At 39.4% G+C, this 25530-nt stretch overlaps 1 protein-coding gene across 2 annotated transcripts in view; it reads left to right on the top strand.

Annotated features, from left to right (window-relative positions):
* fndc5a (fibronectin type III domain containing 5a) overlaps positions 1 to 25530 on the top strand; it is a 50491-nt gene that overhangs the window by 9650 nt on the left and 15311 nt on the right. For both annotated transcript variants that reach the window (XM_061743555.1, XM_061743556.1), the window contains exons 2-3: positions 22208 to 22323; positions 22560 to 22758. In XM_061743555.1, coding sequence (XP_061599539.1) covers positions 22208 to 22323; positions 22560 to 22758 — 315 coding nt within the window. The remainder of the gene's footprint in view (positions 1 to 22207; positions 22324 to 22559; positions 22759 to 25530) is intronic.

Genomic DNA, 25530 nt, shown 5'->3' with positions numbered 1-25530 from the left:
ACCTATAGTTAACATAAAATGTAATATACTTATAAAAAAAATATACAAATGAGCAGTTAGAAATCTATAGATGATAGAAATTAAAGGAAAATTACAAAGAATTTACACAAAAGAAAAATGATTGGATATATGAATAACGATAGAGTACAATTTCATAATTAAGAAACAAACAAAAAATAAACGACTACCGTATTTTCTGGACTATAAGCCGCTACTTTTTTCATAGGTTTTGAACCATGCAGCTTATACAAAGGTGCGGCTATTCTGTGGATTTTTCTTCCACCACTCGGGGCGCTCTAACCGGAATTAGAATCAAAACTAAGACAAAATAAATGCAAAGAAGAAAACGCTACTTCTTCTTTAGCAGATAGAAGTAGGTAGAAGCAGATTTCAAACAGATAAATAGATAAAAAGTTGCTGCCGTGTTAAAAGACACTGTTAGGAAAGGATCTATTTAGGTACAAACATGTACATCATTTACAGTTCAAAATCCTTCTGTACATGTAGTAAATATCTAATCTAACAACATAAATATCTGCGGCTTGCATATCTTTTTTTTTTTTAAATAGAGCAGATGCGGCTTATATGCAGGTGCGGCTTATAGTCCAGAAAATACGGTAAATAACAAACCAATTGAACACAAACAAAAAATAATTTCAAAGAGATAACACAAGACGATAAATTTTTCAGCACACCCATTACTTATGCCGGAGCAGTTCCATTTACAAAACAAAAATGAAGTGGTGTTTCAGACATCCTTTAAAACCTTGTACAGAGAAGCATTTTTTTGCTAAATGGGAATATGTATTCCATAGTTTGACATTAGGAGTATCCTATCATGATAGCAGCCAAATGAGCCACAGATGAAGACGTGGCTCATCGGTCTGTGTGAAGCTGGTGAGTTGCAGGATGAGTGGCGACGGTTTCACCCTCGGTTTAATAAACGGTGTCCTTCTGACTCACTGGCTGTCTGGAGCAGTGCCGTATTTTCTACTCGCTAATATGTACTGTCGCATTTATCAATTTTGAAAGACAAATATTAAATCATGCAGCAGTTATTTGTACACAGCAGCAGAGGATTTTGTGGTTATCTTCACTTACTGTATGTGGAGGATTTCCCTGAAATTCACGTAGAAACGCTGTTTTAAACAAAACAGCAGTGTGTTGTGGGAAACCTCACAGAATACAAAGATGAAGTTGGATTTGAACAAACATATGTCTACGTTTGTCAGACTTGTATTTCTTGTTGAGTTGTGGGATTTTGCATTTTGCCACTCGCGCTGCTCTTTTCACCCTGTCACATTTTAATCAGTGACAGGAGTTGCATCCGAGCGGCGGTCGAGCTGAGTCAAGAGGCTGCTGCTTCCTCCTCTGGTTGCCATATGTCACTCTCCGCTTTCATAAAGCCTCTTTTATTTCTTTGAGAGTTCACCAGTGACCTTGCAAGCAGCAGATGAAGGGAGAGATGGCACTTGTCAGAGTTCTTGTTCAAAGAAGGTCTGACTGTGTGTTCAAACACTGGAAGGAAGAGCTGCTTGGTAGTGATGTGCAGATCAATACTGAAATATGGATACTTCCCATACCAGATCTGTATGCTCTTAAATCAGGGGTCGGCAACCCATATTGGACCAAAAACACAAAAAACAAATATGTCTGGAGCTGCAAAAAATGAAAAGTCTTGTATCAGCCTTAGAATGAAGGCAACACATGCTGCATGTTTCTATATTAGTTAGAACTGGAGGAAGATTTTTTTTTCATTATGCAGTTCGAGAAAGTCGAAATGTCGAGAAAAAAATTTGAAATGTCGAGAAAAAAGTCGAAATGTCGAGAAAAAAGTCGAAATGTCGAGATTAATGTTGAAGTACAATCTCGAGAAAAAAGTCAAAATGTTGAGAAAAAAGTCGAAATGTCGAGAAGTCGAAATGTTGAGGAAAAATTCAAAATTACGAGAAAAAGTCGAAATGTCGAGATTAAAAAGGAAAGGAAATAGGAAGAAAAAAAGGAAAAAGGAAAAAAGAAGAAAAAAGAAAAAAAGTAAAAGAAAGAAGAAAAAAAAGAAAAAAGAAAAAAAGAAGAAAAAAAGGAGAAAAAGAGAAAAAAAGAAAAAAAAGAAAAAAAAGAAAAGAAGACAAAAAAAGGTCAAACATTTTTGAAAACTCTCCAGGAGCCACTAGGGTGGCGCTAAAGAGCCCCATGCGGCTCTAGAGCCGCGGGTTGCTGACCCCTGTCTTAAATCAATTCTCAAAAATATTGATACTTTTGATACTCCAGTCATTTGTGGTAATGTATATCATTAACAGGAATACGGTGGAAAGTAACTAAACTATTCAGATTTTGTCTAAATAACACGCTGCTGGTAGGAACTACTTTTTTTATTTTCATTTTTATAGTAGTTCTTATCTTTGGTTATTATTCGCTTATTTCTTTTAATGGTTTTATTATTTTGATCAGGATCTGTTTTTAGTGATGGAAACAGCTTTTTCAAACACTCTATACTATAACTTTTTGTTATAGCTCAGCTATATTGTGAATGAGTCCACTACCTCAGTATACTTCTGACTTTAAAATAAATAGCTAAATAAGTGACTCTGATGTCTTTTATCTTTAAGCTATCTGAAATACACACTTTTTTTAGAATTACCGGAAACATAGGTGTATTTGCACAATGTATCGGTATCAAATTGGTATCGCCAATACCAGCCTGAATTTTACTCAATATCAGATTGGAAAAGGAAATCGGTGGTATCGAACATCACTACTGATCGGATCTCATGGGTCTGCACCGACTGATCCTCGGGTGGTTAACACCAACCACACCTCAGGTGAAATATAAAACGACGGAGAATACTTGGTTTAGACTTTGCCACCCCCATGGCTGGCTGGTCCTGGAGGCTGGTCCCTTCAACCAGTCCGGTGACGCCGGACAAGAGAACAAACTACAACCTGCAGCCTTCTACCGCGGTCCCTCACTTGTTCCAAACACGTGGTCCACCAACCGCAGCTAGAGAAAAACTTACTGGCTACATTTGCAAGTAGGGTTGCCACCCGTCCCGTAAAATACGGAATTGTCCTTTATTTGAGAAAAAAATGTTGCGTCCCGTATTGAACTAATACGGGACACGATTTGTACCGTATTTTCATTAACTTTTACACCATATTCTAGTTGAATTATTGAAATAAGTTAACTTTTACACCAAATTCTAGTTGAATTATTGAAATAAATTAACTTTTACACCATATTCTAGTTGAATTATTGAAATAAGTTAACTTTTACACCATAATCTAGTTGAATTATTGAAATAAATTAACCTTTACACCATATTCTAGTTGAATTATTGAAATAAGTTAACTTTTACACCATAATCTAGTTGAATTATTGAAATAAATTAACCTTTACACCATATTCTAGTTGAATTATTGAAATAAATTAACTTTTACACCATATTCTAGTTGAATTATTGAAATAAATTAACTTTTACACCATATTCTAGTTGAATTATTGAAATAAATTAACTTTTACACCATATTCTAGTTGAATTATTGAAATAAATTAACTTTTACACCATATTCTAGTTGAATTATTGAAATAAATTAACTTTTACACCATATTCTAGTTGAATTATTGAAATAAGTTAACTTTTACACCATATTCTAGTTGAATTATTGAAATAAATTTACTTTTACACCATATTCTAGTTGAATTATTGAAATAAATTAACTTTTACACCATATTCTTCACCTGTAGGCTATATTACATCTGGGCTGATGTGGACGTACACAGCATAGGAGGATATTTCAGTTGCTAGTATGGTTGTCTGTCTGTACAGTCATGCAAGTTCAATGCTATTAAAGCACTTTAAACTTTAAATCAAAGCATTTTGTTTTTTCATATAAAATAAACACATTTTTATTCAGTTTAGAAGTTTTGGGGCTTTTTTTTGGCTCCTGCGCTGCTGAAATCAGGTGTTCCTTATTTCTATTTCTGAAAGGTGGCAACCCTATTTGCAAGTGCACTAATAAGTGCAGAAAGATGAGGACTAATATTCAGACATGAATATAATATTTGACATGAAATATAAAATCTACTGAGCAATAACAAAATTATAAACCAAAGAAAATGGATGGCATGAAAAGTTAAAAATGTTCACACTGAGGTTCATCAAGGGATCAAATGTAAGAATGCTTTTTGATCTGGTGGAAAAAATATGATAAGGACCAAACAGCAGGAGCTAGAACCACAAAGAAAACCACTTAGATTTTAATCTCTTTTCATCAGAAATTGTTTTTTTTTCCCGGCAGCTTTAATTGGGACATTTCATTTGATCATGGTTGCATTTGAATTGAGGGATCAGTCGTCTTCTTATCTTCATTTTGTTGATGAAAAGAGGGCGAAGCAGGGATTAGAGGACAGACTGGCACCATAATGGCGGAGGAAGAGGGGGGCGATGCCAACGACCTGAAAAGGCTTCTGCAGGTCTCCGACACAGCCGGTCTTCTGTCCAGTACGGTTTCTGAATGTGCTGTCATCGGTGGAGGAGGGTCTGGACCGCCATTTGGAGGGACTTAATGGCATGAATGTAAACATGAGCTCCAACCTTCACGCAGCGGACGCTCATCAATTAGAACATAAAGCATCTGCCGTTTACTTACAAACAGCCCCACACACCCAAGTCCATATGTGGGCTTCCAACCACCCCGTAGCCGGCCATTAATCCAGTAGAATAGAATAGAATAGAATAGAATAGAATAGAATAGAATAGAATAGAATAGAATAGAATAGAATAGAATCGAATCGAATAGAATAGGGGAGTTTTTACCTGCCATTGTTTATGTAATAATTGCTCGGGGGTCATGTTCTGGGTCTCTGGAAAGCGTCTAGAGACAACATCTGTTGTATTAGACCAGAGGTCGGCAACCCAAAATGTTGAAAGAGCCTTATTGGACCAAAAACACAAAAAACAAATATGTCTGGAGCCGCAAAAAATGAAAAGTCTTGTATAAGCCTCAGAATGAAGGCAGCACATGCTGCATGTATCTATATTAGTTATAACTGGCGGAAGATGTTTTTTTCATTATGCACTTGGAGAAAAAAGTCAAAATGTTGAGAAAAAAGTCGAAATGTTGAGGAAATAGTCAAAATTTCATGAAAAAAGTCGAAATGTTGAGGAAATAGTCGAAATGTCGAGACTAATGTTGAAGTACAATCTCGAGCAAAAAGTCGAAATGTCGAGAAAAAAGTCAAAATTTCAAGAAAAAATTTGAAATGTTGAGAAAAAAGTCAAAATGTCGAAAAAAAAGTCAAAATGTCGAGCAAAAAGTTGATATTTCGAGACAAAAATCGAAATGTCAAGATTAATGTTGAAGTACAATCTTGAGAAAAAAGTCAAAATTTCGAGAAAAAAGTTGAAATGTTGAGAAAAAAGTCAAAATGCCGAGATTAAAAAGGAAAGGAAAAAGGAAGAAAAAAATTAGAAAAATGGAAAAAGAGAAGAAAAAAGAAAAAAGGAAAATAAGAAAAAAGAAATAAAAAGAAAAAAAGGAAAAAAGAAGAAAAAAAAGGAAAAAAAGGTCAAACATTTTTGAAAAAGCTCTAGGAGCCACCAGGGCGGCGCTAAAGAGCCGCATGCGGCTCTAGAGCCGTGGGTTGCCGACCCCTGGTCTAGAGACAACATCTGTTGTATTAGATGCTATACAAGTTTGAAAAATTGAATTGAATAGAATAGAATAGAATAGATACTGGTGTCATATAAACATAAATATTTGTGCTCCCTTATTGGTCCATACACATTACATTTTTAATTGATTAAAGTAATTTATCCATCCATCCATTTTCTATACCCGTTTTATCCTTTGCAGGGTCACGGGGGTCTGCTGGAGCCGATCCCAGCTCATTACAGGCAAGCGCCAGGGGTAAACCCTGGACGGGTCGCCAGTCCATCGCAGGGCCACATATTTAAAGAAAAAAACCACACACACACACCTATGGATAATTTAAACTCGTCAATCAGCCTAACGTACATGTTTTTGGACTGTGAGAGGAAACCAGAGTACCCGGAAAAAGCCACGCAAGCACAGCGAGAACATGCAAACTCCACACATGAAGACTCCTCCCGGGGCCGGGACTCGAACCATTCGTGAGGCATCAGTGCTCACCACTAAGCCACCATTCTACCCAATTTTATTTCATCTCATTTTGTATTGGAGGCCAGTCAAGAGATGTAATCTCTGTGCAGCGTCGTCCCCCGCACTTCCGTGCAGTCGGACGCCTCCTCAGGAGTTCGTCTCCCCAATGAACTATGCTGTTCAAGGCAATTTCCTCCGCCAGCGTCTCCAAGGGCAGACACATATGTAGTGGATAAATCCTATTAAAAATAATGAATCTTTTCTTTTTTTTTAAGTGTTCACATTTTTCACTGTATGACCCCAATTTCCCCCTTTCACTTTCCAAACCTGAGCTACTGTGATTATGAGGGTCTGACCACACGTGAGTCAGGACATTAACCTCCAGATGTGACTCCACTGAATACATTTGTCAGCCAAAATCCTTCCTATGAAGTGTGATTGCATCATTATGGTTTTCCAAGACAAAGTTAAATACAAGTTAAAAGCACGACGAGAGGTTTTACTTTCAGTTCTGGCAGTGTTGGTTTTGGGCTGAACCTCTGCTGCTCCGTTGGGCCCCGGTGTTTGTCTCAGGTTGTATTTTACCCCCAGAGCAGAGTTTTTGTAGATAACACAACTGCTCTAGGCAGAAATTAATATGATTTAACCCTTGTGCTGTCTTCAGGTCAAGGAAGGAGGAAGGGAAGAAGGGAGGAAAGAAGGAAGGAAGGAAGGAAGGAAGGAAGGAAGGAAGGAAGGAAGGAAGGAAGGAAGGAAGGAAGGAAGGAAGGAAGGAAGGAAGGAAGGAAGGGAGGGAGGGAGGGAGGGAGGGAGGGAGGGAGGGAGGGAGGGAGGGAGGAAGGAAGGAAGGAAGGAAGGAAGGAAGGAAGGAAGGAAGGAAGGAAGGAAGGAAGGAAGGAAGGAAGGAAGGAAGGAAGGAAGGAAGGAAGGAAAGAAGGGAGGAAGGAAGGAAGGAAGGAAGGAAGGAAGGAAGGAAGGAAGGAAGGAAGGGAAAAAAGAAGGAAGGAAAGAAGGGAGGGAGGAAAGAAGGAAGGAAGGAAGGAAGGAAGGAAGGAAGGAAGGAAGGAAGGAAGGAAGGAAGGAAGGAAGGAAGGAAGGAAGGAAGGAAGGAAGGAAGGAAGGAACGAAGGAACGAATGTATGAGGGGAGAAAAGAAGGAAGGAAGGAAGGAAGGAAGGAAGGAAGGAAGGAAGGAAGGAATGTATGAGGGAGGAGAATTAGGAAGGAGAATTAGGTCATTTTGACCCAAAGACAGTACAAGGGTTAACTTGCTCTGAAACAAAATGCAAGGGCACATCATCTGTAATGATAGTTTCTGAGATCATGATTATGCCCCTGGTTTTAAAGCACATACCACTCCTCACTCACGACTGTTGCTCTGTTGTTTAAGTCAGAATGACGAGTGGGAATTGACCGTACGCAGCAGAAGACTGATATTTCTCCATCCCCAGACACTCAGCAGAGCATTAAAATTCTATTTTTATTTGGCACAGATTCTTTGTATAATGCGTGGCAGCACAGATGGTGTGTTTTACATTTGAGCAGTCTGCAGTACAGGTGGAGCCCCAGAGGATCAGTTGCAGGGGCGTCAATTGGGTATGGCAAGGTATGGCAGCCGCCACACCTTGGCTTCAGGGGAAAATGTAAATGTTTGTTTTTTTAAATACATTTATGGAATTACTCTGTCTATTTGTATTGATTATTCTATTATTTAATACATATAAAATAACTACAAATGCAAATCAGAACAACATGATCGATTTCACAAGTTATTACACTGCAAAACCTCAAAATCTTAACAAGAATATTTGTCTTATTTCTAGTAAAATGTCTAATTTTTAGTAAAAGAAATCTCATTACATTTAAGACAAGACTCAAAAACTCAAAAAACAACAATTTTTACCTGTTTCAAGTAGATTTTCACTTAAAATAAGTAGAACAAGATAAATCTTGTCCCGCTGGCAGATTTTTCTACTTATTTCAATTGAAAATTTACTTGAAACAGGTGAAAATGGTCAAATAAGTTATTTTTCTGGGGATGACTCTTGTTTTAAGTGTAATGAGGCTAAAAATGACTAAAAATGTGACATTTTAACTAGAAATAAGACAAATATTCCTGGTAAGATTTTGAGTTTTTGCAGTGAGCGAGACTGCATTTGAAAAAGTTCCAATTTTCTTGACCACACAGATAAACTACATAGCAGACTTCTGTGATGAGTATTTGCTGGGCATGTTGATTGATACTCTAGTTAAGTTCTGTGACTCGTAACCTTGCCATACCTTAGCTTTAACTGAATTGATGCCACTGATCAGTTGGGTGGTTGGAGAGGGGGGTAACAGTTACCTTCGCACAGACACACACCTCTCCCTCCTGCAAAAGTTTGGCTCAGTTTCCGACGCTGGGTCCGACACAGATAAGCCAGGATCAATGTTATTCATGTTTGCGTTAACACGCACGTAAGTCCACTTAATACTTTTAAGTGAGCACTTGGAGACAGTCGGAGGGGAAAGTCTTTTTTCAGTAGGAATAAGGTGGCCGTCTACCCGGAAGAATGAAAAGGGAGTGGTGAAAGGAAATAAAAATGCAAAATCATTAAAGACCCTGCTGGATGGTCAGGTCAGAGTCGCAGCGTTAATCGAGGCAGCCGGGGGGATACACGGGAGAAAAGCCCACACTTCAGAAGAGATCAGACACAAAGGTAATGGCATGTAATAATGGTAACAGGCTGAGAGGTTTGCGCTGGAGTTCAAAACTTGCCGTAGGTCTTTCTACTCATCTACAGAGCTGCAATAAGTCCAACAAGGAAGGCTGAACGTATATTATGATCCACTAATATCACATTCATAACCTTATATAAAGCTACAAGATTCTTTGGTGTTATCAGCTCTATCTCACATTGCTTTCCCTGCCTGAGTTTGAGTGATGGAGGGGCGGGGGATTCTGATTCCAGAGTAGATTTCATTAGCAGTGGGCTTGTCAAATAATCAGCCTCATGGCGATCCGGTGCCTCCTCTTTGACTTAGCTAGCTTACATTCTCCCCGTACACAATGCCACATTGATTTTCATACCCTGCTTTTTGACATTTAATTAGAGAAATACGAGTGTGTGTGTGTTTGTGCCCGTTCATGTAATGTGTGTGTGTTCCATCGAATGGAAAGATGCCGTTTTGCAAACCCACCCTCCCCTTTCCAGTGCGCTTGTGGCCATTGGGGTTGGAAAAATTCATTTCCCAAGTGTAAATAACTCATTTCTTGACAAAGGGACAAAAAAAAAAAAAAGACCCTTAGGTCTGATTATTTGACATGCTTAGCTGTGTAGAGAGGCAAACACACCGGTCCACAGAGGACGTACAGTCTCTCTAGGACATGTATTCATCTTGGATAACCATTCAATACAGAATAACAAAAGTGCAAAGAGGGTCCGTTTAAAAAAGCATCCTAAATGAAGCTGATATCAGACGGTGCTACTTTATTCCAAACTAAAACAGTCCTTCCTCTAAAAGCAGCCAACGCTCGAGAGGCATGAGCCAATCAATAGCAGAATAGTATATATTAAGTCACAGCAAGGCTATCGTCTCCTGTTTGCGCCGACTGTTTCCTTCGCTGCATCCAGATTCTCATTGAAGTGTCAGTTATAGGCTTTTACACACAAGGCTGCCAAAAACTCCCCGGTGTAGTACAGAAATACGGCGAGGAGCGTTAGAGAGACAGACGGAGATGAAAGGAAGAGGAGACAAAACAGATATATGGTGCGTGTGTGTGTGAGGGGGAGGCTTCACATCAGGAGTCTAAAACAGTCAGAATATAGGTGCGGAAAACAAAGAATACGAGGAAATGAACGAGGTGGATTTCCTCCGACGCGGAGGTGGCGGTTACGCATCCAAAAGCTCCTGGCAGAAGTATGAAGCAAATAAAGAGGAAGTCCACAGGGAACGTTCAGTTTGTGGTTTGTGTGGTGTTTTGAGGGGTCACGTGGAAAGGACGTGACACAGAAGCAGCTTCCCATTAGGAATGGGCGATATTTTACTGTTCACGATATATCGTCAAAAAAATTCCCCACGGTAAGAATTTGTCATCTCGCGGTAAAAACGATAAATTCCCGTTGATGACGTTTTTGTGTAAAACTGATTTATGGTTCTGCGTTAAATCGATGCACAACGTACGTGAAGGAAGGAAGGAAGGAAGGAAGGAAGGAAGGAAGGAAGGAAGGAAGGAAGGAAGGAAGGAAGGAAGGAAGGAAGGAAGGAAGGAAGGAAGGAAGGAAGGAAGGAAGGAAGGAAGGAAGGAAGAGAGGAGGGAGGGAGGAAGAAAGAAAGAAAGAAAGAAAGAAAGAAAGAAAGAAAGAAAGAAAGAAAGAAAGAAAGAAAGAAAGAAAGAAAGAAAGAAAGAAAGAAAGAAAGAAAGAAAGAAAGAAAGAAAGAAAGAAAGAAAGAGGGAGGGAGGGAGGGAGGGAGGAAGGAAGGAAATGAGCCAGAAAGAAAGAAAGAAAGAAAGAAAGAAAGAAAGAAAGAAAGAAAGAAAGAAAGAAAGAAAGAAAGAAAGAAAGAAAGAAAGAAAGAAAGAAAGAAAGAAAGAAAGAAAGAGGGAGGGAAGGAGGGAGGGAGGGAGGGAAGAAAGAAAGAATGAAAGAAAGAAAGAAAGAAAGAAAGAAAGAAAGAAAGAAAGAAAGAAAGAAAGAAAGAAAGAAAGAAAGAAAGAAAGAAAGAAAGAAAGAAAGAAAGAAAGAAAGAAAGAAAGAAAGATAAATTCCCGTTGATGAGGTTTTTGTGTAACAAACATGGCGGATCTGAGTCATTCCAGTTTTGCAGTACAGGTGTACTAATTTAATTGGTTTTCATTAATTCAATTTAATTGCTGTAGTTTAGTAGTATTTAGTATCTTTTAGAGCAGTGTTTTGGGGGCTCCAAAGACTGAATGTGGTGATAGATTTATAGTTACAAAAGTGGAGTTGAATTGGTATTTTTTTTATCGCCATTTTTATCATTATCGGGATAAATGCCAGAAATTATCGTGATACATTTTTTAGTCCATACCGCCCATTCCTACTTACTGCTGACATGCTGCTACGTGTGCTAGATCGCACCTCTAAATTATTCACCAGATGTTTCAGCTGCTAAATGAGACTTAAACACCTTCACCTCTCCACACCACCCTGTGAATGTGAATGTGTGCGCTGGGGTCTGTGTGTACACACAAGGACGGGTTTGCACGCTGAGACTTACTCCAGATCAGCTCCGTGTCCTGATGGCTCCATCGTGGCACGTTTCCTGGTGAGGACGGGGAGCTGGCCTCCCTGCCAGATGTGCAGAGAGCGTTGCGGGGTGGCGGTCTGCAGTTCTCAAGCCTCATAAAGCGCCAGCAGGAGAAAACAGCACTTCAAACCCCACTGTGCTGCCGGTTGGGGCTATTTCTACGGTCAATTCCCCCTGTAGGTTCACATGCCCTGACGGAGAGAGGGATTTCATCCTGCCATGATGATGTTCCTGTCATGACCCCAGCTGCTGCCGTTACAGCTCCCATATGGACCAAATGTTTACTTTCTAGTAGGGATGGGCGGTATGGACTAAAAAATGTATCATGATAATTTCTGGCATTTATCCCGATAACGATAAAAATGAGGATAAAAAAAAATACCAATTCAACTCCACCTTTTCAACTATAAATCTATCTCGCTCTCAGATCCGACATGTTTGTTACACAAAAACGTCATCAACGGGAATTTATCCTTCTTTCTTTCTTTCTTTCTTTCTTTCTTTCTTTCTTTCTTTCTTTCTTTCTTTCTTTCTTTCTTTCTTTCTTTCTTTCTTTCTTTCTTTCTTTCTTTCTTTCTTTCTTTCTTTCTTTCTTTCTTTCTTTCTTTCTTTCAGGCTCATTTCCTTCCTTCCTTCTTTCTTTCCTCCTGCTCTCTCCTTCCTTCTTCCCTTCCTCTTTTCTCCCTTCCTTCCTCCTTTCCTTGTTTTCTCCCTTCCTTCTCCCCCTTCCTTCCTTCCTTCCTTCCTTCCTTCCTTCCTTCCTTCCTTCCTTCTTTTTTCCCTTCCTTCCTTCTTTCCTCCTGCTCTCTCCTTCCTTCTTCCCTTCCTCTTTTCTCCCTTCCTTCCTTCCTTCCTTCCTTCCTTCCTTCCTTCCTTCCTTCCTTCCTTCCTTCCTTCCTTCCTTCCTTCCTTCCTTCCTTCCTTCCTTCCTTCCTTCCTTCCTTTCTTCCTTCCTTCCTTCCTTCCTTCCTTCCTTCCTTCCTTCCCGCACACGTACGTTGTGCGTGGATTTAACACAGAACCATAAATCATCTTTACACAAAAACGTCATCAACGGGAATTTATCGTTTTTACCGCGAGATGACAAATTCTTATGCTGAGGAATTTTTTTGACGGTATATCGTGAACAGTAAAATATTGCCCATTCCTACTTCCTAGAGGCTGCAGAATGAATTTAAGTTGTAAATTTGTTGCACCACATGATGCTCCGAATGGTTCAAAGAGGAGAACAAACACCCGAGGTCTGAGCTTGCCTTTAAATCGTTAGGTAACAGGATGTAACTAACCGGCAGTTTTTTTTACTTTAGTTCATAGACTAACTAATTAGGGTCCTGGGGAGCAGAACCAGCCGAAGGCCCCGACCGCAACAAACACTTTTCTAATGATTGCAGAGCAAATAGGTGCCACAAATCTGTGTCTCGTCATGGAGCCTGGAAGACTGTTCCGACTGAATCACAGCTTCACTGGGATTACAAGTATAGCTCGTCTAAACGGGGCTCACTCATAGAGTTACTATTCAAACAGTTCATTTAAAGGCTTTTTTCGCAGCAGGTTTATTGATTTGTAAAAGAAGCTCAAATTTGGCATTACTAAAATAACTCTGTCCAGGACTATGACAGCATGTCATGAGTCAGCACAAAGCTGAAAATATTATCGTAAACAGCAGGTGTTTCTCCCATTTTAACATCAAAAGGGGTTTGTTATTCTCAGACTGACCCAAAGCTCAGCAAGAGCCTCCTCTGATATCAAACATCTCTCCTCAAACAGCTTATAATGTGTTGGTAATTTCAGGTGAAGCTCGTTGATCATCAGCTCTGACAAAATCTCCCAGCGTGGTGTCAAGACTGATTTTGCAGCTTTTTAATCTTGAGAACGTGGCTGTCTGAGTTTGACACTGATGTTAAGAGGCTGCAGCTCCGCGGCGGAGATGTTCAACCATGGTGATGATGTCATACACAAGAAGGATTACATTAACAGTTGTCCAGAATGATTAAGATTGGATTTCATTACAACTTTGTCACGATTCCAGTCTAACAAAGTGTGCCGTATCATTTAGAAAAAAACAAGACTGCTTTACTTGTCAATAAATCTGCAAGCTGCGAGTTCAAATATCAGCTTTACTGGATGCAGTGACATCTAGTGGAACAAATTGTAAATTGCAACCAATTTATGTAGTTACTATCATTACTACAGGACTGTCTCAGAAAATTAGAATATTGTGATAAAGTCCTTTATTTTCTGTAATGCAAAAATGTCATACATTTTGGATTCATTACAAATCAACTGAAATATTGCAAGCTTTTTATTATTTTAATATTGCTGATCATGGCTTACAGTTTAAGAAAACTCAAATATCCTATCTCAAAAAATTAGAATATTCTGGGAATCTTAATCTTAAACTGTAAGCCATAATCAGCAATATTAAAATAATAAAAGGCTTGCAATATTTCAGTTGATTTGTAATGAATCCAGAATGTATGATATTTTTGTTTTTTTAATTGCATTACAGAAAATAAAGAACTCTATCACAATATTCTAATTTTCTGAGACAGTCATGTATAATCATTATAATGAAGAAAATATGAAAATAAATTAATAAATAGATTGAAAAAGAAAAGAAAAATAAGCCTCATTGAACATTAAAACCTCATTGTAAGGTCATGAAAACAAATTATTCTTATTCCAGTGTGATTGTAGATAAATGAAATAGCAATTATCAATCATGTGTGTCATTTCTGTGCATGGTGTAATACACTGCAGCTGTAATTATGGGTGGAGTTACCACTGCCACGAAGGTGGCTGCGTCTGTCCGTGGTTTCGTTTCACAGTTGCCCGTCAGATTTGTGGATTATTTTTCCTTCTCTGTAGGAATAAATAAAGCATGTAGAGCCGGCTGAGACGAGGCTGCAGTCCAACCACCTGCAGATGGGCTCGGGCTGAACTGATTTAGCATTCTGTTTATAAAGCATTTACATTTTTCCAATTAACGTACACCTATTTGTTATTTAGATAAAGTATCTATTAGGGCTGTTCGATTAATCGATTTTAAATCGTAATCGCGATTATGTAATTAGAACGATGTTAAAACGTGAAAATCGTAAAATCGATTTTTCACTTTTTTTTTTTTTTTAAACCTTGTCTGCACACATATTAATGATTGATACCATGTTAATGATTGATGGAAATACCTCTCAATACCTGCGACAAGTGCCCCATCGGAGAGGCTCTTTAGTGTAGGAGGGGGCGTTGTAACATGCCACCGGGCACCATTATTATTTAGCATGCAAAGACCCAGTTTAGTTTAATTAGAAAATGTCTTGTTTTATTTAATTGGAAATATAACTTACTGTATGTTTGCAAGTGCTGATTTGCTGATTTTTTTTTTCAGAGATAAAACTTTATATTTTATTATATTTTTTAAAACTTTTTTTCAACTTATTTTACAGAGTTTTGCACTTTATTCATTCATTTTTTGTTTAATAAGAGCAAAGTTTGCACTTAAAGCCCAATGGGGCAAATGTTCAATAAAAAAACAGCATATTTGAAATCATTTCTTTGCCTTTTGTCAATTCACAAAATAATTGTAATCGTAATCGAAAATCGGATTTTGAGAGAAAAAAATCGAGATTTTAATTTTGGGCAAAATCGAACAGCCCTAGTATCTATTATCTGGCATGTTAATATGTGTAACTTTACAATGTCCTACGAGTCAGTTCTCAAAACCTTCTGCAGTGTTTGCCCATCGACCCAACTCCTGCCTTCTTAGTATGACCCTGTCCTGTTTCTCTGAGCTCCGCAGACATGTTCACAAAACAACAACAAGCTGTTCACAGAGAGTTTGTATAAATAAGTGTGAGTTCAGAAACAGAAACTCGGCTTCCTCCCTGTGATGGTCCACCCTTTGAAAATCACATGTGCGTTGTCTCAGTAAGTTCTCTAATGAAAGGGGGCCATTAAAGAGCTGTCACCGTCCACACGGCTCAGCGTGGGACGAACTACAAGCTGTCACTCTGATCATCACTGTGAAAAACAAAGACACACACACACACACACACACACACACACACACACACACACACACACACACACACACACACTCACCAGAGACATCCGTCTCTGCTCAAAGTCACCCCTTGTCTCTCAGAAGGAGGCGGACTGGGAGCTGGAGAGTTGATGAAGACATCTGTCTGGGGTTTCAGTAGGGCTGACTCTCATGTCATGTGGATGTGTGAGGACCACCATCACAGCCCGCAACCACCTCCCACCCCCTACCCCCTCTTTGTGCCTCAGAAAAAAGGAGACAAAGACAAAAAGTTACCACAAGTAGCGAACATAAGGACATTGGAAGAGCTAAGGAGACATAACAAAAGGCATTTAGCTCCAGCTCGTCTCTGTCTCATGCAATTTTCTTGTCATCATTTATTTCTTAAACATTTTTTGTTCCATTCATACGCTTCTCTTTTTTATTTTCTTTGAGGGCTTTAATTTTCTTCTGATTTAGTCTTATGAAGTGGCAGTTTTGTAGTTGTTCATGAGTTACGAGACTGCAGGAGCTTTGTCGAGTTAAATTCATTACAATAAAGTATTCAGGTTTAAGTGATTCCAAGTGGCCTAATAACATTTGAATGTATGAGGGTCAATGACGTGATGCCTATATTTTCTGAAAAACAGACTTTTTTTTAATTCAAAAAAGGTTTAAATGGATAAAAAAATACCATATATATATGACCTACCTGTCCCACATATGGACTCACTTGAATCTTACAAAAAATACTAGTTATTTGGGATTTTGTTGTTGTTTTAAGCGTCAAAATGTCTTGTGGTGCGACCGTCCGACCATGACTCTTGTTTTGAAACTTTTTTTGAAATCACTCTAAATGTTTTTAAATCAATCTTCTGCCCTATCTGGCATGATTTCTGAAGTGTCTTGTAGTGTGTAAGATTGCAACACATTTGTATTTATATTTCCATCATAATATACAAACAAAGTTTGACTGATGTCCATTTTATGAAATATCATGTGGCGCGACCATTAAAAAAACAACCATTTTTGTATAATACGGAAAACTTGTCAAGATGTTAAAGAAATTGATTTATTTTAATATGAATCATGTTTGCACCACATGACTTTTTTTAAGGCTAGTGCCAATTCATCTTGACAAAAAACTCTGAAATCACTTAATTTAAAAATGTTATATGAATTTATGTACACAACATTCTTAATGTTTGAACTACTGCAATAGATGTTCTTTTTTTTATTATTTTAAAATTGACCTGTTGAAAATCCTTATTCGTCATTGACCCATGAACAGATCCATCGATTGATCAATTCATAATGGAAAAGATTAAGTGATGGCAGCCATGGTGGTGCGAATCAGACCTCGTTGTAACCACGGCTCTTTTGGGAGAAGTCTGAGGAGCATCTTAGCGTGTTTGAGCAAAGCTCCAGTGTCAGAGTCACAGAAATGAACGCGCACCCTGAAGCTAAGAGTGAGACGCGTGTCTCCGAGGCTAAACAGGTAAACAGCAGACAGCAAACAGAAGCAAACCCACTTCAAACATCCGATCCCCCCCCACCGCCGCCCACACTGATGAAGAGATGCACCAGGTCTCCATACTGTCATCTGCTGTTAGTCGGGTCGTTCATCAAAACGTCAGCAGCAGGCGGAGAGGGAGCACCGAACACAGAAGATACTTTGCAGTGCAGTTTTTCAAGTGTGTTCACCAGAGACCTGCAAGCACCGGCTGAGAGGTTCGACCCGTCACAGGCCAAGGGAGCTTTGACCAGCCAGTAACTCATTGACTAGTTGATTTGGTGTCTCTGTCTCAATATCTGCCAGTGGTCGGGTAAGGATTCAGTCCTCTATGTTCTCTAAGAGAGCACACACACTGAACATACAGTAGATTTAGGTCATTATTGTCTGCCCAGTAATTAATGAGAATCATTGCTGCACAAACTGTAAACATAGAATTTAATATATGCTTACATACACACGCAAATTCAACATGTGTAATTAAAAAACTAAGCTAACACTTGAATTAAATGAATGAATCCTCTCAGCTCTTGTGTTGCGTGATGTTAATTAAACTAGAGGTTTGTTTGAAACATGATACCGAGCTGGAAAAACCACACACACACACACACACACACACACACACACACACACACACACACACACACACACACACACACACACACACACACACACACACACACACACACACACACACACACACACACACACACACACACACACACACACACACACACACAGAGCAGTTGGAGGTATTTTGAAGATGCGTTTGTCATTTTATTGCACTTGCGTGATCAAATATCTAAAACAAGGCAGAAGAATGTTTGAGTTTAATTACAGTAACGTCTTTATGTTTTGTTATAAGACAGATGTGTCATGCAGACACCAGCAGTACCTGACAATTACTTTAAGACATTCAATTTAGGAACATTAAACTGTTGTTTTGTTTGCTTGAAACCATTTAAATTGTTTGAAATTCGTATACTTTTAAATTACAGCACCCTAGTCTCGAAACACACACTGAAACCTAAGATTTGAATGTGAAAACCTCCTTTAAGTCCACATGACCATATCAAAATCCAAAGGCTCTAGTCCAATTGATTCTTTAGCCAATTCCATCAGTTCCAGTGATTTATTCTGGATCTCAGCAGTCAAATATTCTCCAGTGGACTTGGTATTTATTTATCATTTATACTGAACCCCCACAAACCTTGAGGAAGTATCGACCTATCAGTTAATTGCTCTTTCACTGTTGTTTTTGTATAATGGGCTCACCAAGTTATACTATTCAACCATCTGAACCGTAGTATTTACAGTTTCTGTAGGTACCTCAGAGTCTCCAACACAAATCTGGAATATTCAGCTTACTACTAGATGCAAAGTACAATTCAATTTTATTAATATACCGTCTATTACAACATAAGTTGTCTCTAGGCGCTTTCCAGAGACCCAGAACATGACCCCCGAGCAATTATTACATAAACACTGGCAGGTAATTCCTCTTTAGGAGGGAAGAAACCTTGTGCAGGACCTGGATCATAAGGGGGAACCCTCCTGCAGAAGGGTAGATGGGTAGAGCAGGAAAAGAGAGAGAGACACAGACACACCGTCAAAGGTACAAAAGACAAGATATATTAGTATTAATCATACATTAGCAGGAGAGAACTAAGAGTTTAATGTAAATATTAGTGATACATGGTTAGCTGGTGCACTACAGAGAAGACTATATAAGCAGATGTAGACAGCAGACACTGAGGTGGTCAGAGGGGGGGACTACAGGGCAGCATGCAGCTCCTCAAGCTCTGGCCTGCAACATGCACAGAAGAGAAAGGGAGGGTGCAGAACCAACCAGAGCAGGTTCTATTCTGACAGGTAAATGTTTATATGCAGAGTCCAAGGAGTACATCATTGGCTTATTACTTTACTTTCCAAATAACTTATATTCCAACTTCCAAGAAATGTACTCTCATACATGACATGTCCGCTCCTGCATTTAAAGGGGACCTATTATGGCATCTAATACCTATTTTAAACAGGCCTTGAAAGTCTTAAAAACAAGCTTTTGATTGTTTTTGCTAAATAAATTAGAAATTCAGCCTCTGAGCCATGTCTTTGGCCCCGTTTACACGGAGCAAAAACTGAGGCGTTTTCATGCGTTTTGGCCGTTCGTTTACACGAAAACGAAGCTCAAAGTCACCAAAAACGATAATTTCTGAAAACTCCGGCCAAAGTGGAGATTTTCAAAAACTCCGTTTTCACGTTTGCGTCTAAACAGAGGAAAACGGAGATTTAGGCTTCAGAACGTCACATTATGCAACAGAAACGTCACCAGCGTCATGTGTGCGACCTGTGTTTACAATTAGTTTGGCCACCGTCAATATTTTCTTGTATTTTACCTGTTTTATATTCTAAAGTCACACTTAAAAGTAACTCCACTTCTCTGTCACTCCAAACGAAAGACTCTCGTTCCGTCTTGAAAGTAAAGCCTGAATTATCGTCCCGCGTTAAATCGATGCAGAGCTTACGGCGTAGGGTACGCGCCGATGCGCGCCGTACGGTGTGCGTCTCCGCGTACCCACCAACGCAGAGCCGTAGGCTCTGCGTTGGTGTAACGCGGAACCACAAATCAGCCTGGAAGTTACACGTGTCATTTGTTGATGTTTTTTCCAGGATTCTGATTGGCTGGCATGACGTTAACAGCGTATTTATGCGGATCCGTGTAAACGAAGAGATTTTGAAAACGATCTCGTGTAAACGATGGAATTTTTCAAAACGTAGAGGGGGAAATATCCGTTTTTGTAAATACCCGGCCATGTGTAAACAGGACCTTTATCTTCCCATTCTCTTACCTCATTATCTATGCAGGATTCTGAGTGGGCGGGGCTATGATAATGAGGCACTGTGCTGATTGGCTGCCTGAATGACGCGATACACCGCTACGAAAAAATGGCGGAAGCTCCGGCCGGCAGAGTTAGTTGTGGGCGTGGTTTCACGCATCGGAGGTCAACCTATGCAAATTGCATTTTGGTTACGTAACGACGGGAGCAGAATCTGAACGGCTCGTAGATCCACATCACACTGGACGGCTCATCCGGACGGCTGTACAGACACTGCAGAATTTGGTTGCTTTCCTCCTTCTCTGAGTTGGCAGGCTGAGGAGAGACCACTTTATATATGTTAAAGCAAGAGAAAACCTGTTTTTCATAATAGGTCCCCTTTAACAACAGTGAGGGGTGCTTGAAAACAGCAGTTTTCTCTAATGTGTGGAGATTATTTCTCTCCATTCTGCAGCAGTGATCACCTCTTTCAACAACATACCCTGCAAACTAATAGTTCAGTGGAATCCAGCCCAAAACTGGAGATGTCCATCTACACACCACCTACACAGCTGGACTATGAGACAGATTTAAGTGCATGTAAAGTAGAAAGTCTGGTTAAGAAGGTTAGCACCAGTAATGTTTGGTCCTAGAGGCTGAAGAGGCTGACATAGCAAACAAAAGAATATTTTCTTTGCTTCACTAACATTCAGTCAAACAGAAAAACACACAAACAGTAAAGTGATCCAGGTCCACCAGTTCAAACAGAAAGCTCTTGCTGGCCATAATAGAGGAATCTTATAAAAATATATCCACTTACGCTCTATTTGCTCATCCATTCGTCCGTGAACTTCATCTAGGAGCTGCTCGAATACTGTTACGGTTACCTTTACCTGAATGCAGGGAAATGGAGGAGGATGACACCTAATAGAAATCAACAATAGAAGTCATCCTGAGCGGGAATCAGATCTTACTGCCAAATCTCAAAACACAAACTCAAGTCAAAAGACAAAATAATGAAAGTCATGAAACAATTTTGTACCATAATCTTCAAGGTAAATGTCAGACGATCAACATCAGCAGGCTTGAGCATGTGGTTACTAGGGATGGGCGGTATGGACTAAAAAATGTATCACGATAATATCTTGCATTTATCCCGATAACGATAAAAATGACGATAAAAAAAATACCAATTCAACTCCACCTTTTTCTTCTTTCTTTCTTTCTTTCTTTCTTTCTTTCTTTCTTTCTTTCTTTCTTTCTTTCTTTCTTTCTTTCTTTCTTTCTTTCTTTCTTTCTTTCTTTCTTTCTTTCAGGCTCATTTCTTTCTTTCTTTCTTTCTTTCTTTCTTTCAGGCTCATATCTTTCTTTCTTTCTTTCTTTCTTTCTTTCTTTCTTTCTTTCTTTCAGGCTCATATCTTTCTTTCTTTCTTTCTTTCTTTCTTTCAGGCTCATATCTTTCTTTCTTTCAGGCTCATTTCTTTCTTTCTTTCAGGCTCATATCTTTCTTTCTTTCAGGCTCATATCTTTCTTTCTTTCTTTCTTTCTTTCTTTCTTTCTTTCTTTCAGGCTCATATCTTTCTTTCTTTCTTTCTTTCTTTCTTTCAGGCTCATATCTTTCTTTCTTTCTTTCTTTCTTTCTTTCAGGCTCATATCTTTCTTTCTTTCAGGCTCATTTCTTTCTTTCTTTCAGGCTCATTTCTTTCTTTCTTTCTTTCTTTCTTTCTTTCTTTCTTTCTTTCTTTCTTTCTTTCAGACTCATTTCTTTCTTTCTTTCTTTCTTTCTTTCTTTCTTTCAGGCTCATTTCTTTCTTTCTTTCAGGCTCATTTCTTTCTTTCTTTCAGGCTCATTTCTTTCTTTCTTTCTTTCTTTCTTTCTTTCTTTCTTTCTTTCTTTCTTTCTTTCTTTCTTTCTTTCTTTCTTTCTTTCTTTCTTTCTTTCAGGCTCATATCTTTCTTTCTTTCTGGGTCATTTCCTTCCTTCCTTCCTTCACGTACGATGTGCGTCGATTTAACGCAGAACCATAAATCCGGTTTTACACAAAAACGGAAAGGGAATTTATCGTTTTTACCGCAAGATGACAAATTATTACCGTGGGGAATTTTTTTGACGGTATATCGTGAACGGTAAAATATCGCCCATTCCTAGTGGTTACTTGTGGCTCGATACATTTTAACTTCTAAGCTGGAGTCCCAAAAGGCTTTGGGAAATTATCTTCTAAATCACTTCAAATGTATGTTTTGATATTATGAACGGAGAGATTTATCATCCTCCCCAAAAACACTGACTCTTCCCCGCCTCACATTGTGCAGCTGAGACCGAGGAATCGTTCTCCAGTCCTGTACGCCATCATAAATCCCACCTCATAAAAATGGCTCCAGCCGAGCCATTTATTCACACTTCTCAATTTGGCTGCGGGCCGTGCCGCGGGACGTTGCAGCAGCCGCCGACACCGACCGACTGCTTGTGTGTGTGTGCAGATAGCCTGCTGCCTCCTGTCAATGTGACCATCAGGGAGGTGAAGGCCAACTCTGCCATCGTGTCATGGGACATCCCCGAGGGAGACCCCGTCATTGGCTTTGCCATCACGCAGCAGGTGAGTCACACACTTTACACGCAAATGCAAATAAACAAACACTCGTGCGTATTTGTCGTCCTGGTCGAGATACCAACGAGATGATGGATAGGAGAAAAGTTAAACTCACAATGTCTCGAGTTTCACCTCGATGATGGATAAATGAAACACTGCTCACTGGCGACACACACAAGTTCTTATCCTCATCTATCAGATTTTAACTCTCGATAACTCATCTCTGTGTCCCGCTCCGACAGAAGAAAGATGTGCGCATGCTGCGATTCATCCAGGAAGTCAACACAACCACACGCTCCTGTGCATTATGGGACTTGGAAGAGGAGACGGACTACATCGTGCACGTCCAGTCCATCAGCATGTCTGGGACGAGCCCTCTGAGTGAACCGCTACGCTTCCGAACCCCGAAAGAGGCCGAGACTCAGGCCTCTAAGAGTAAAGGTGAAGCACACACACATACCGTATATGCACACGCAGAGCCGGCCCAAGGCATAAGCAAACTAAGCGGCTGCTTAGGGCCCCCGTGACCACTAGGGGGCCCCCAAGAGTAAATACAATTTTTTTTTTTTTTTGTGTGAGTGATGATTCATACATTATCAAAGGTATGTTATTATACAAAAATAAATTATACAAAAATAAACAATGTATAAATGTATAAAAAACAATAAACAATGTAGTCCCCAACTTTACACTTGTAAAGACTAACTTAAGATTCCTTGTTTTTTTAAGCAGCTCAATGTAAAACAATGAACCATATGCATTACAAACATTGTACAAGAAGTGCATTGGTCAGTTAAATTTTCCATGTAATTATGTCTAACCTCATATGGAGGAAAATAAAAGGCTCAAAAAATATCCCCTTCTCCTTAGTGGGATCAAAACAGGGGGATACAAAAACTAAATTTCAAACAAATAAAGTGCACATGTAACAGGAGTAACTCAGCCGTTTCCTCACCTGGATCCTCAGCCATAAACTCGTCCGAATCGCAGTGTGCGTGCACCCGTCTGTGCGCGTGTCTGTGCGGGGGGGCATTATTGAGTTTTATGTAAAGCGCTTTGCGTTGCATCTCTTATTTTGTAAGAAAAGCGCTTAACAAATGAAGTTTGATTTGACTCGTCCTTTTTTGCAAGCTGCTACAGCGTTGTCTGCTTTTGACGAGGGGGGGAGAACATCTCTCTGGTATTTGAGACTCGACGTACTTCGATGGTAATTCATTTCAAATCGATGGTACATGTAAATAACTTCAGTCTTGTCCAGCGAACCATCTGGCATCTTTTTGAAAGTGAACTTGCTGTTCAAAAGTCGCTTTTCATTCTCCATCTTTCAGTTCACCAGACTTTTCCTCGAACTACGGGTGCCGTCAAGCGCCTGAAATGATATGTGCCTTTTTTTGTCTTTTTTTTTTTTAATCGTGCGTTAAAAAAATTGTTAGCGTTAAGAGAACGTTAAGAGAACGTTAAGAGAACGTTAAGTTAACGCGTTAACTTGGACAGCCCTAATTATTACATAAACAATATTATGTTAACAGACTAGAGTAGATTACTGCCTCTCGGCTCCAGAGCTCCACTGGTAGTTGCTGACTTTGCAAAATATTAATTGAAAGATTTTTCTGCAAGTTTGTTAATCTGTTGTCTGCTTCCATGGTTAATCACTATGGATTACAATCTAACTACAACAAAAAGTTCTTACATCTAGTTTTACAAGTGTATTTGTAATGACAGGAAAGAACATGAATAAGTTTATAGTGGGTGTGTGACTGATCAATAATCCTTATTATTGGCAGTAATATGAGGCCCCAAAATCAAATTTGCTTAGGACCCCATGGAGGCTTGGGCCGGCCCTGTGCAAACGCACACTTGTTTAGTAGTCTAAGGTAAAAGGGGCTTTTAGAAAATAAAAAGTAATATGTGCAAATCTGTTTGTGTCCTAGTTCAACACGAGTGCAGGCGGGACTTCACTTTTGACAAAATAGTGATAGATTCTGCCTAAAAACCAAAAAGGAATCAATAGAAACATAAAGCGTGAAATAGAATTTCACAACAGAGTGCTTTTGAAGCTCACCCCCTACTGAACACAACTCAGGAGCAAAACGGCCCGCGGGGGATGGATACCTCACCGTGTATCGACGTCCCTCTGCGGGCCTCGCTCAGCATGCAAGCCTGCACAGCTGCACTGTAAAGCAAAATGAGGCGAGGCATTTATCAGGAACGGAGAGGATGTAGTCTGGCTGGGAGGGGTGCAGGATCGATGTGCTCTCGGCCGAGCCGCCGCTCCATCTATTCCTCCTCTCATTTACGCTCATCTCTCATGAGCTGCTGCCGCCGCGATCCCTCCGATACTTCACAAGGTGTGGAGTCAGACGGAGCCTGAATTTTCTGCTGCGGTGGCGAGCGGGCTGCCAGAGGCGTGTAGAACATAAAAACAATTACTGCAGAGCAACGGAGAGGTGTTTTCATGGCCACCGAGGCCTAATTAGCACCGGTTGTGCGTGTGTCTGTGTGCTGTTTCTGCAGCAGGGAGGAATTTCAACAAATCAGTCGATGCACGTGCTTCAAATAAACAAGTTTTATTTTTATGTACCGTATTTTCTGGACTATAAGCCGCTACTTTTTTCATAGGTTTTGAACCATGCGGCTTATACAAAGGTGCGGCTATTCTGTGGATTTTCCTTCCACCGCTCGGGGCGCTCTAACCGGAATTAGAATCAAAACTAAGACAAAATAAATGCAAAGAAGAATACGCTACTTCTTCTTTAGCAGATAGAAGTAGGTAGAAGCAAAGTAGTAAATATCTAATCTAACAACATAAAAATCTGCGGCTTGCATATCTTTTTTTTTTTTTTAAATAGAGCGGATGAGGCTTGTATGCAGGTGTGGCTTGTATATCTTTTTTTTATTCTTTTTTTTTAAATAGAGCAAATGTGGTTTATATGCAGGTGCGGCTTATAATCCAGAAAATACGGTATTTAGTGGTTTGGCTCATTTCTTTTAGTTTTCAGGATTTTCTCTACTCTCCATCAGGAAGAAATAACTGACTCATGAAAAAAACAAAATTTTTATTCATTCATTTTTATTAGTGGACACTAATTATACACTAAAATCGATTCTATTGTTTAGTTTGGTCAGTTAACATCACATAGATTCATCTAAGTTGACAGTTTTTTGCTTTTGTTGTCAAAACATCTGTGTTCAGTGGTTGATTCGGATTCTTAT

Source organism: Cololabis saira, chromosome 16 (assembly GCF_033807715.1).
Source record: "Cololabis saira isolate AMF1-May2022 chromosome 16, fColSai1.1, whole genome shotgun sequence".
Taxonomy (NCBI): Eukaryota; Metazoa; Chordata; class Actinopteri; order Beloniformes; family Belonidae; genus Cololabis; species Cololabis saira.
The sequence above is the reverse complement of the archived record's forward strand: the minus strand, read 5'-3'. Positions and strand labels throughout refer to the sequence as shown.